The sequence below is a fragment of the Varanus komodoensis genome, unplaced genomic scaffold, assembly GCF_004798865.1.
Source record: "Varanus komodoensis strain SLA01 unplaced genomic scaffold, ASM479886v1 scaffold71, whole genome shotgun sequence".
In the NCBI taxonomy this organism is placed as follows: Eukaryota; Metazoa; Chordata; class Lepidosauria; order Squamata; family Varanidae; genus Varanus; species Varanus komodoensis.
Window position 1 is genome coordinate 2925616 of NW_025336360.1, and position 13026 is coordinate 2938641.

The 13026-nt window shown below is 50.9% G+C and overlaps 1 protein-coding gene across 1 annotated transcript in view; it reads left to right on the forward strand.

Annotated features, from left to right (window-relative positions):
- Positions 1–948: 948 nt before the first annotated feature.
- AJAP1 (adherens junctions associated protein 1) overlaps positions 949–13026 on the forward strand; it is a 58223-nt gene continuing 46145 nt past the window's right edge. The window contains exon 1 of the mRNA XM_044452370.1: positions 949–1678. Within this exon, the coding sequence (XP_044308305.1) occupies positions 985–1678 (694 nt within the window). The 5' untranslated portion in view covers positions 949–984. The remainder of the gene's footprint in view (positions 1679–13026) is intronic.

Here is a 13026-nt window from a genome sequence, read left to right on the forward strand (position 1 = left end):
CCACATCACTCGGCCAGCCTGAGCTCGGTTACTTGGCAATGAGGATTCTCAGTAGAGAACCTGGTGGCACAACATGGCCAGCCAGGACTGGGTTAGGAAGCGGAAGGATGCTCAGGTTGTGAGGATGAGTTGGGGAAGGAGAAGAGGGAGGTGGGAGGAGAGGGAGGGAGCACATGGGGCTCCACAGAGGCTCAGCTGGAAGACTGGCTTGGGAGAGGGGGGGGTGGAAGAACACGAGCGAGTGAGACCACCAGCCCGAGGCTCAGTCTTGCTCAGTAGAAAAGCTCCTTTGTGGTGATGCTCCCTCTGAAGGATTGGGTCCACAGCCTCAGCACCAGCTTTACTCCTGGAGAGTCAAGCAGCTGCTGTAGGCCGGCGTACCTTTGCCCAGGTACACCTGGTGTACCAACTGCATACTCCAAACCATTTTCTTCCGTATTGCCTTAAAGCCTTTTAAACGTACAGACTCTGTATGCCTCCTTCAAGATTCTTTCTGGCCCTTAATTCTGCAGCTGGTGATGGTCCCAAGCAGGCCACCTGGAGCACCCCAGAGGTGTTCTACCACAACCCCCATAAGCCCCATCCAGCATGGCCAATGGTCAAAAATGAAGGAGTTGCTTAGTCTTGTTCCAAAGTTTCCAAATTGGTTTTTAAATGCTTTACAATCAGGCCTAAAAGGAGAGACGTAAATGTACAAAGAAACAAGCAGATGTGCAAATGAATGAGGAAGGCCTGGGAGGATGCTGTGGGGTTTGTGGTCCACGCACAATTTCTGCCGATGCCAGAATGAGCAGCTTTAGTGAGGAGGACTGGGCCTCTCAGGCTGGGAAATGTAACCCACGAAGGTGCCGGACACCCGCAGCTGCGGAGTGGGACTGCCGCGGCTGGGCTCACTCTTTGTCGACTTGCTTCTTCTGACTCGGTTTTCTGTCTGTCCACAGGTCAGGTTGTCCTGTACGAAGCCATGCTTGGATTTTAATAGCCATGTTTCGACTTGCCATGGATCTCACCTCCTGCGAATCTTTGGGTCACAGCCGTAGGCCTCCGCCCTCGCAAAGACCTGCTCATCCGTACGGATTCCCCCACGGCCCTTTGTGGAGTCTTAGGCCTGGGCACCATGCGAGGAGTCTTGGGCTTCTGGGAAGCCACGCTTTTTCCTCTTTGGAACGCTTCAAAGGACAGCGGCCAAATATGTACCATTCCAGAAGGCTGCACAAAGCCACAGACCTCCTCTGGAAATCCGGGCAGCCTGAGCACTTTGTGCCTGCAAAATCAGACCCTTCCCTGGCCGATGGGAATACTGAGCTGCAGACTTACTTGATACGGAGGAAGCGATACCTGCGGGCTTTCAGCAAGCCCACCCTGGAGACCGAGGTGATTGTGTGGGGATCAACCAGTCCGTTGGAACCCCTGGAAACAAGCACATTCCCAGGGATGTATGAGAGCACCACCAGCCCTGGCTTACATAGCTTGACCAGCACCGCCACCGCCACCGCCGCCGCCGCCACCACCACCACGGCTGCCTCCACAACGGTGCAGCCCAGAGGGCCTGGCCCCGGACCTGGCACAAGCAGGAGCAACCCCAGCGGGGTTAGCACAGTGGTGCCCCCTGCCACTTCCGACGGCAACCGGAAAGAGGTCAATGTCCCTCCACCGAAGATCCCGGGGGACTCCTCAGGTATATCCATAGACGTGCATTTTCTTGTGCGTGTGCATCTGATGTGCTCGTTGCTAACTAGTGATCCAGACCAAGCACGCCATTCATGTTTGGGGAAGCATGTCCCGTTCACGGTTCCAAGTGTGAGGCTCAGCCGGAGCAGGTTTCTTTCAAGGAATGCTTGTGAAGGGTGCCACCACATTTGCAAAGCACATTTCTTTCAAGAAAGTGCACATGAGAATATGTAGTTTTCAAAAAATTATACATTTTCATGCTATTAGCTATGGGGAAGTGTGCGCAGCACTCTTCCCATTTGAAGGAGTGGAAAAACAGAAAACAACAGAAGACAAGACGAAAGGCGCTTTGGTGAGATTTTCAGGGAATTTATAATGAGGACAGGCCTGCCTTACAGCAGAAAAACAACCTGCCCAAAATACTAATTTTTAATTTATATAACATATTTCAAATTGTGGCTTCTTCCTTTGTGGAAGCTCACTCTCAACAGCTCTGAGAACACAATCTGTCTCTAAGGGTAAGATTTGAGGCTTGCACCCCTAGTTGTGGGACAGCTGATCACAGAAACGATGGCAAAGGCAGTTCTGAGATCTGGACTATCGTAACTATGGGGAGTCAAAAGTCGGACGCAAAATTTACAGGGCTTCTATATCCTGTCTGAATGCAGAAACCCTGTAACGAGGTGAGGGTCTCATTTTTCCACATTCACAGGCCTTTTAGAAATGCAAGCTATTCCCACATTGAATTGGCTATCATGGGACTGCTACCAATACCCACTAAGTGAGGGGGCGCCACACGGAGGTGGGCAGAGACCTGTTCTCCCCTGCAGAGGAAGGCAGGACGCACTCCAACGGAGCAAAGCTCAGGGAGCCAAGGTGCAATTTGGATGCCAGGAAGCATTTCCTGACAGGACCCTGAGGGTGTGGAGTGGGCTTCCATGGGAGGCCCTTGCGGCCCCATCGGTGCGGGTGTTCAAGGACAGGCTGGTCATGCACATGGTAGGCATGTCATGAGTGCAGCCGGCTGGAGCCGGAGGTCAGACTAGATGACCCGGGAGACCCCTTCTGACTCTCTCTGGTTCTATGTCTCTATGTTTTGCCTGGATCTGTTGGGCTTCCCTAGAACTCCATTAGCATGTAAGCAACATTTCCCCTATGGGTCTCCTCTGAGGGAGTTACCAGTGACAGGGCTTTCCATGAAGCCCCTCTGACCACCCCATGAGTGGAGCCGTTCTCAGTCCCACCTCCCACCTCTCAGCCACTTAAGGGTACAGCTTCTTCCCATATGCCAGGACCCTGCTCACCTGAGGGCAAAATTCAATTTTGAAGACGCTTTCAGGGGCTGCATCCCAGTGGGAGGTGGGCTGAAGCTGCGGGGTGGGGTCCAAACAGTGAAAGGGCCGGCTTCAGGCTCTTCCTGCTAGCAACTGAGTTCTAAGAGCCTTTTAGAATGAAGGGGTGGGGGAGCTGCCCAAACCATCCAACACTCAATCGTGGAGGGGGAAAGCAGGGACCACCTGGTGGCTGGGCTGGATCTGTCTCCAGAACCTGGACGGCAGGATTAGGTGCTGCAGAAGGGCCTGTGTCTGGTCCCAGACTGGGTGTCCAACGGACCTGCCTAGCACCAGGAGGAGTTCGTGCACCACAGGACATCTTGTCACCTCTCCCTGATGGGGCCTTTCTGTGTCACCCCGTCCTTTCCTTGCCAGCCTTTTGCTTAGGGCCTCCCTCCATTGCTTGTTTGTGTGTCTGTTTGCCTGTTGTGCAAAACCACACCATTCCTTGTTCCGCTCCAAAGCCTTATTAGAAATCAGAGTTTCAAGCCAAAAAATTCCCTCTACCTTCCCTTTCTCTAGTGGTCTGCACCTGGGAAGACCCCCGATAGATGATGGGAGTTGTTTTGTTTTTTAAGAAGGAAAATAAACAGTTGGGAGGCATTGCAGTTGCAAACGGAATCGAGTATGAGCTGCAAGGAAATGTGCTGCCACGGAGTCATCGGGGCGCCTCCCTGAGCCTTCATTTTGTCTGAGGCACTCTCTGGGGCCTTGAAGGGGTAGAGCGTAAGCTCAGTAAATCTGTGCTCCGCCGGCGTAACCGAATCGAGGTCCTGTGCTCATTCCGCGTAACGCTCCCGCCCAGTGCCGTTCGCTCCGCAGACGCAGACGTAAGAGTGGGCTTCCCATGTACCGGGAATCCTGTTTGTCATGACTAAACTGGCCATCTCTTTGGTGCACTTTGAGTAAATTAAATCGCAGAACGTTGGTTGTGACTGGTGTACTTGGCAATTTTCTTTTCTTTGAAGGGAAAGAGAATTGTTGTCTGATTTTACAATACAATCCATAGCAGGTTAATTTCTCTAATGGACCCCACCCCCCAAATAGTAGACATTTAGTGTGTTCCCTGCTTTTTCTTCTCAAACCAGTTATTGATCCAGAAGAGCTCTTCTCCTCCCATCTGTGCCTGCTAAATTTGCACACGAGTCCTTGATGGGGGACTTCGGCAAAAGCCTTCTGGAAATACACGTAAACAACGTCTGCTTGCTCACCTTGACTAAGTGTTGATGGGTACTTGCAAAAGATGCTTAGTTGTGTCTTGCTAGTTGTGTTTGGCTTTACAGCTGATACTTGCGTCCTTCTTCTTCTGTTTTGCGGCATGATATTGACAGCATTATCTCCAATGCCATTGCTAATTTTGCCTAACACAGGAATTGCCCTTCCACAGCTGCCACACACGAGTGTACATTCTTGCGGAGCTGTCCGCTGCAGCCCCAAGCTGCGTGGCTTGGCTTGTCCATGGTAACTCAGGCCCCGTCAGTGCATATGTGAGGCTGGGATTTTTCTCCCCAGCCTGTCTCATTTTATACCTCCTTACGCTGAACTACGTTTGCCATTTTGATGCCCATTCTTCTACTTTGGAGAGATCCTTTTAGAACACTTTTGCAATCCATGTTTTAACCACCCTAAATGATCTGCTGCCATCAGGGAACCTGCTCATTTCACTGTTCACTCCTAATTCCTGATCATTTATGAACAAACTGAAAAATGTTTGCCCTAATACAGCGCCCAGTGGGACCACTGTGGTTACATTCCTCCTTTGGGAGAAATTGCCATTTATTCCCACTCTCTGCTTCCTGTTCTTCAATCAGTTACAGATCCACCAGAGACCTCCTCTGTTACTCCATGGCTGCAGAGTTGGCTCAGGGAGCTTTGATGAGGGATTTTGGCAAGAGCCTTTGGGAAGCCTAAGCAAAAAGGGTCTGCCAGACGGCCCCAGCCACTTGCATACTGACACTCGCAAAGTGCTCTAATAGGTCAGCAAGACAGGCCTTACCTTCACAGAGGCCACACTGATTTCTGTCAGGGCTTGTCCTTCTATATCCTTGTAGGTCTAGCACAGTGATGCTCAACTGCTGAGGAATTAGGGGCCTGCCTGCCTTGGATGGGGCTGTGGCAGAGGGTGGGCAATCTGTTCCCTTCTCCTTGATCCTCCCTTGTCCCCGAAGGCCCAAGTTCTTGCAGTGATTCAATGGGGATGGGCGATGGATGTCAAAGCTGTTTCCTCATTTGTTGCTTTCCTAAATTTGCTTCAACCTGAACTTCGAGAAGTTTTTTTAAGTTGCATCAATAATGTGGGCGCTCTTTGTGTGTTTCTCCTAATATATGCATGTTATGCGCCATTTTGCCCCAAATGGTCATTTTACCAAGGCAGTCTTCCTGATATAAAGCATGCTTCATGTTATTCTCACTAATGCGGACCTTTTGGTACAATGTTTACACTGAAGGAGTCCTTTGAAGTCCTTCACATAAGTTCAAGTTTTGTAAGAAAAACTGAGTTTTGGTTCACATATCAATTTGAAAATTAGACATTTGCCCCTATCCCTCATTCCAGCTCTTGATGGGCCACTATTCCTGGTCAGAGATGGGCTGGTCAGAGTACTCCATGCTGGGATAATCCTCCAGCTAAAGTACAGCTGGAGGGTGCTCTGTGTACCCCTGCCCCCCCCCCCCCGAAGGTGGCTTGGAGAGTAGAGTTTGCAGCTGATGCAGCTGAAAGGGTTGGTGTTGCAAGACTAGATCACTTCTGTTCACAAAGAGCCCCGCGATTCAAGCCCAAGCCCAGCTGGAGGTCTGGTGTGGCGCGGGGTTAACTCCAAGCCAGGCTGCTAACTGCTCAGAGGCCTCTGGGGGTCTGCTGCAGGAAGCAAGGAGTTGGGGAGAGATGGGCTGGGCCTTCTGTGTTTGCCCACAAACAAGCCCCCCAGGAACATGTAGAGTCCACTGAATCCGCTCCCCCAGCATTCATGGATCAGCACTTGCATCTGCCGCAGATTTTTCGGACATCCTTAGTTATGCTAGCTTTGCTCTTGATGAGGGAGCTGAACATGTACAGCTGTTGGAGCTGGACACATTGGCTGGGCTCGCACAATGTGGCAGGCACCCCTGTGCGGGGTGTTTTTTGCCATGAACTAACTGACTTCTATTTTTTAAACTTTCCCATACCACCCACTGCCAAATAGTCTTGGGACGGTTTTATAATCAAGTGGTTTCGATGTTCTCATGGTTTCTATCCCCTCGGCTCAGTTCTCCTGCTGTTGGCATGTGTCCCATCAGCCACCATGCCTGAACTTCAATCCCAAGGTGCATCTCTCCCTGCCTGTTTTGCCTGCTTCTTCTGCATTGATCTGCTCATTGAAGCCAGATGGCTGGAGTGGCTCCACAACTGCTGCTCTTTTCCAGGGAACTCTATGGTAGTTACAAACCAAGACATGGCAACCACGGTCCTGGGTTCTGATGAGACAAGCCATGGTGGTACAGAGAAATCAAAGGACAAACCATTGTTCCTTATCATGGTTTCTAAAGACCAAACTCACCATGGTGCAATACCACAACTGGGTTCAGACAGCATAACAGACCAACAATGGTAAAAATCCACCATGGCTTGTCATGTTGTCTGAACCCCACCATCGCACATGATACAAAACTGGGCAGAATAGCAAACACCCTTGAAGACAGAATGAAGATCAAGGGAGAGCTTGATAAACATGAACACTGGGCTGAAAGCAACAGCATGAGATTCAATAGGGACATGTGCCAAGTCCTCCACCTAGGAAAAAGAAACCAAAGGTATTGATACAAGATGGGGAATATGTGGCTCAACAGAACTGAATAAGAAAAAGATCTGGGAGTAATTGTGGAAAACAGGCTAAACATGAGCCAACAATGCAATGCAGCCACCAAAAGGGCAAATGCTATTTTGGGAGGCATTAACAGAAGTATTACTTCCAAATTGTGAGAAGTAGCAGCTCCTCTATACTCCTCACTAGTCAGACTTCACCTGGAATACTGAATCCAGTTCTGGGTGCCAAGATTTAAGAAAGATGCAGGTAAATTAGAAAGGGTCCAGAGAAGGGCAGCAAAAATGACCCAGGGTTTGGAAACACTGCCCTGTGAGGAGAGGCTGAGGGAACTGGGCATGTTCAGCCTTGAGAAGGGAAGGCTGAGGGGGACATGAGATCCCTCTATAAGTCCCTCAAAGGCTGTCACAAAGAGGAAGTTCAAGGTCTCTTCCTGCTGATGCCAGAGTGCAGGACATGGAATAATCAGGTCAAGTTGCGACAACCCAGATTCAGACTGGACATCAGGAAAAGCTTCCTCACTTTCAGAGCAATATGACAGTGGAACCAGCTTGGAGAGGTGGGGGGCGCTCCCACACTGGAGACATTAAAAACTGGACAGCCCTCTGAGTGGGATGGTGTGACTTGGAGTCCTGCAACAGCAGCGGGTTGGACTCGGTGGCCTCCATGGACCCTTCCAACTTTTCTATTCTATGATTCTATGATTGTGTCAGTGAAATATGGGTGAAGCCACACCCACTGGCACCATAGGCAGGGCCCCTGCCAGTGCATATCCCTATAGCTCCCTGAGGGGTAATAGTCTCCCCTGTTTTCGACCTGCAGCGATTGGCTGGACTGTGTTCTGGTCGGGGATGTCTGCCACCTAGTGACTGAAGATGTTACCACAGGCATCAAACACAGAGATGCATTTAAACTGTTTAATGCATTAAAGCACACGCACACAAGCGTACGCACACACACATGTTCACACTCTTGTGACCCCGCCCCCTTGCATGCCAGTGTTCAGATGCTATTAATCTGACAGACAGACATCAAGTTGAATGACCTAGAAACTTGCAGAGCATCACAGAGAAGGCCGGAGCTCGGCTGTTATTCTGGGAAAGACCCAGCTGCTCCCAGAAGCTGCTATATCTTTGCCAGCTCAGGTACAATCAGGGATTCTTGGGAGGTGTACAGCTAAAGCCAAACTTGGCAGGGATTATGCACTTCAGCATCACCCAACAAGGTCGCAAACTGAGCTGAGACGCTCCAGTCGTCACCCAGCTGGCCATGGGGTGGGGAGGAAGGGATGGGTGGATGCCTGCAGGGCGCGCTTAAGTGATGGCTCCTGCAGACATATTGACACCGATCCGGATCACGAGCACTTCCAGCCATCCCGCCTGCAGGGCCAGCCCTCTGGGAGGTGCAGCCATTTCCTGTGCTGCGATCCAGCCATTCTGGAGCGCTGTTGCTATTAGCGACCCATTTTGATATGTGTTTGAAGTGGAGTGAGCTGCACCCACGCACAGAACTACCGAGAGAACACCAGTGTCTCGCTGGGAATAAAACACGAAAGCCAAGTCTTGCAGTGCCTTTGTCAGCAGCTTGGAGAGAAGATTTGCCAGACATTCTCTCTGGCTCTGTCAAAATGACAAGGATTTTTTTAATGCTTCCCTTTTATAAGACTTTATTCAATCAATAATACATGATCTATCACCTTGACTTCAGTACACGGTGTTACATCTTGTTATACCTTATGTCATGTTACCGTGCACTTGTGTGCAACGAAATAGTGCTGGTGCACACCATGGAGACGTGGAGGAAAGAGAGCTCGACACGGTGGAAGTCTAAATCCCCAGTCCCCACAAAGGGGCCCTCTGCGTCTCTGGGCGAGCCCCCTTTCCAGAATTGCTTGCTCCCCTTCACAGAAGCAGTTAATTCCCCCCATCACTGCATCTGACCTGGCGGGACCAGTCTGTCACTCTCCGGGTTGAGGCATCACCACGCCGTGGCACAGACCCCCTGCGTGGGCTTTTGGCCATGGCTCTTTGGCTTCCAGCCAGGAGGTCTGTCCAGAGGAGTGACTCAGGTGGGAACTTGGGGCCAGGCTCCTTTGAGGAGGGGAAATTCTTACGCTTAAAAAAAAATGGAAAAATCCAATCTGAATTTGGGAATCAGTGCTTTACTTGCTAGCCCACAGTGTATAAGCATGAGGGAGGCAAGGTATAACGAGTCATGGTGATAGCTTTGGAGATGGTGCTGGGATGGGATCTGTGGTTGTGGTCCATGCTGCCCCAGTGATGTGGGGAAAATGTGGTGCAATTTCGGTTGCTTGGTTGGAGGATGCAATCCAGGACTTCTGCGATGGTTTTCTCGGAAATGCTACCTGTTCCGTGCTCAGGGCCCACAGCTGAGGGGTCTCCATGGGGTGGGAGGTACAGGGAAGAGGGCTTCACCCTTGTTAGGCACAGGGGAACATTTTGGGACCAGCTGGCCCTGGGCAAGAGGAACTAGTCTGCTGACACTCAGTGCATAAAGGGCTGCAGAACAGCCTTTACACCAAACCCTTGGGAAAAGCCACCCGAAGCCGGGAAGCAGCATCTGGTTTGGGTTAAATCACCACTAGGGGGCAAAGATGAACATGTTGCTGATTGCCCAGGTAGGACAGGGATGGAACAGGACATGAGCAAGGTGGCCCATCAGAGAGGCCTCAAGGGCAGAGCAGGAGGTGCGCAGAGACATCTGGAGAAAGACCAACGTGTGAGCCACCTGGCTAAGGGAGAGGGACAAATAAAGAAAAGCAAGTAGTTCTGTGCTAATACACGGACCCCTGAGCTGGAACGGGAAGGCTGGCATGCCTGGCTTTCAAGGCAAACCGAGGTGTGGTGGGCTTGACTGAATCCTGGGGGAACAAATCCGTAACTATACACTTTACAGGGAGGCGAGAGAAGGCGCGCTGGGGGTGTCCTTTCTCTGTGCGTCAAAGAGGGTGGAGCATTTCACAGGCTAGAAACTGTGTTTGTGTGTGTTCACTGCACTTCATCCCACTTTTCCAAAGCAGCTTTCACACAACCTGACAAGCAACCCAGTGGTTACCAGCATTCATGGATTTTGCCATGGTCTGCCTGACAGACAATGGAGTGCTTTCTATATTACCGTGGTTTCCATCCTCTCTGCTCAGTCTTCCCACTGTTGGCACATACCCCACCAGTCAATGTGCCCAACATTCAATCCCAAGGTGCATTGCTCTCTGCCTGCGTCACCTGCCTCTTCTTCATTTGTCCAGACTGGATGGGTGGAGTGGCTCTTGCAGCTGCCTCTCTTTCAAGAGGACTCTGTGGTAGTTGTAATCCAAGACTGTGGACACCATGATCCTGGGTCCATACAACAAGGCAGGTCATGTTGATATGAAGAATCCATAGAAGAAACCTTTGTTTCTTAAGATGGTTTCTAAAGACCAAACTTACCCCGGAGAGACAACATGACTGGCTTTGTACAACACTACAGACCAAGAATGATAAAAAAAATCCACCATGACATATCATGGTGTCCAAACCCAGCTACTGTGGACAATATGAAGCCAGATGGACCCAGTATGAGGTAGGTTCCCTTTTTAAAACATTGCATCTATATTCTTCCTGCCCTTTTTCCTCTTGTGAGGAAGCCAAGCTGGCTTAAAAAGCCCTCCCCTTCAAACCAGCCTTTGAGAGTCAGAGAGAGAAAGGGCTAGGCTGAGAGTCAGAGGCTGACCCAAAGGAGGGTGAACGGGCCAGACTGGTCTCCCCCTGTCTTAGCTCTCAGGCAGCGACCTTCTCACTGCCTTCCAAAGGCTTCTGCCTCTTCCCCAGAGGGAAAGCCAGCCCGTTATCTCGCCTCCCTGCTGGGCCTTTCTCTGTTTTGGGAAAGTCATCGCTCCTCTGATGTTCTGTGAGACCAGGACATTGTGCTTCACAGCTCCTGACTGGGTCCCACCTGCTGGTGTTTTCTGGGCAAATGCCTCAGGTTGTTGCTTAATTACTGCTTTACTCAAGGGTCGAGGTTTGCGCAAAAGTTAATCCTGCCATTCGGTAATGACATCTGACAGATCTGAGTCACGGCAGGGAGAGCCGCCACAGCGCATTTCTGCTCAAAGCATCATTGAGTGACCGCCGCTAATTGTCACGGCTCTGCTTGGCCTTTAGCAGATTCCTTTCCTGCTTGGTGACATCAGAAGGAGAGGATCAAAGTTAATTTGCTGGATTGCAGATACAGAAGGGCAATGTTGGATTGCTATGATTTTCTGCTCCCAGCTTTGATCTCCTGGCCTACCAGCCACTGCAGGGCCCTGCTCAGGGATCTTGCAGCCCACCCAACCCCCACCTGAAGAGACCTCAAGCTTCGGCTGGAATGAGACACTGCAGGGCGCACCAGACTGGTGCCTTCTAGGGATACGCACCTCTCCCCTTCAGTTCTTTTGTCGTTCTGTGAGTCAGCACTTCACTGCCTCCCCATTTTTGTTCCAGTTTACCTTGGAGCATTAAAAAAATGTCAGAACTGGAGCTTGCACAGTGCTGAGTCTGTATTCCTTGGGCGCATGGCCACTTCCCATTAACCCTCACTGTGTGTGCACATAACGCACCACCACGGAGCCATCTGGATGTGGTCGTGTGCAGGGATTTTTAAAAATCTGTTTTGCCCATGTCTCACAGGTTGTCCTTCATCCCACCGTCCACTCATTAACAGAATTGCTTCTTTTTATCCATATTGTTGTTGTATGTATGCATGCATTAAATGTGTGCTAGAGCCGCCCAGTAGCATAACACTCTCTTGGGGGAATGCACATCAGAGTGAGTGCACACTCCCACAAAGGCAGGCTTGTGCGAGGATTGGGCCAATGAGCACCATCTCCCCAAAGGTTGACAACCAGTTTGCATATCTGTGTAATCGAAGCAATGTGAAGAAGGCTAGGTCCTTGGTGACTCTGCAGGTCAGATTGCAGAATTCTCTGGTCTGTTGCAGAATTTGCTGGCATCCCCCGTCATGGTCATGAGCTCCGCCGTCCACCCAGCCGCACACTGGGGTGGAGATGCAAGGCAGTGCTTTGGCGCAACCTCGCCAGTGGTGCCAGACAAGACCTGCAGCCAAATCATGGAGAAGACAGCTGCTGGGGAATGCTCCCTCGTTCTCCTGTTGGGTGGTACTACCCCGGCTCGAGGGCTGGAAGCACAGATTTTCCCATCAACACCCCTGTTCTCCAGGGTTTCAGGCAGAAATGTGCTTTCCCAGCCTTGTCCAGAGACACTGGACCTTGAAGCTTGCGCTGGGACCTTCTGAGTGCAAGCGGGGTGTCTGGCACTGAGCTGCAACCCAGTCGTGCGATGGAGCTGACACTCTCTGCCTGCTCCATCCCTCCTTTCCGGGGCCGTGTTCAAGGTGCCAAAGACTCCAGGGGCCGCAACTGCTCCCATGCCTGACCCTTGTGCCAGCCAGTGATGAAAGGTCGATTCAGATGCATCCTCTCAGGGTGCTCACACTGCCTGTCCACCATAATATATAGTCCCTCCAATCAGGTGAACCAACACAGAGCCCCCTCCTGTGTGATGGACAGGGAAGAAAATAGTGCCTGTATCAGAGCTACTAATCCTGCCCCTTCTCAGGTAAACCTCACCTTCAGGTGGACAGCTAGATAACAGTGCAATAAAAATACAAAAGCAGGACTGCAGCTGAGTAGTAAGAAAACAGAAACCATGTCCGCAGAAGAATTGCAAAACATTGCTGTGAATAATGAAGAAATCAAAATTTTGAAAGATTTCACATGCCTTGGCTCAGTCACCAGTTCAAAGGGGGACTGCAGCCAAGAAATCTGGAGAAGCCTGAGGCTCAGAAGGGCAGCAAAGACGGAACTTGAAAAGATTGTCAAGTGTAAGGACACTTCGCTGGAGATCAGGGCCACAATATTGTATCCCGATCACTATGGATGGGTGTGAACATTGGACAGTGAAGAGAGCTGACAGGAAGAAAATGGATGCATTCAAGACACGGTGCTGGAGGAGAGCTTTGCAAATATCCTGGACTGACAGAAAGACGAACCGGGGGGGGGGTGCTGGATCATACCAAGCTAGAAGCAAAAAGGACAGTGCCGAGGCTGCCCTACTTCAGCCACATCATGAGAGGGCAAGTCTCCCTGGAGAAGACAATCACGCCAGGGAAAGTTGAAGGCAGGCGAATTAAAGGCAGACCAGCTATGAGACGGGCTGACTCCG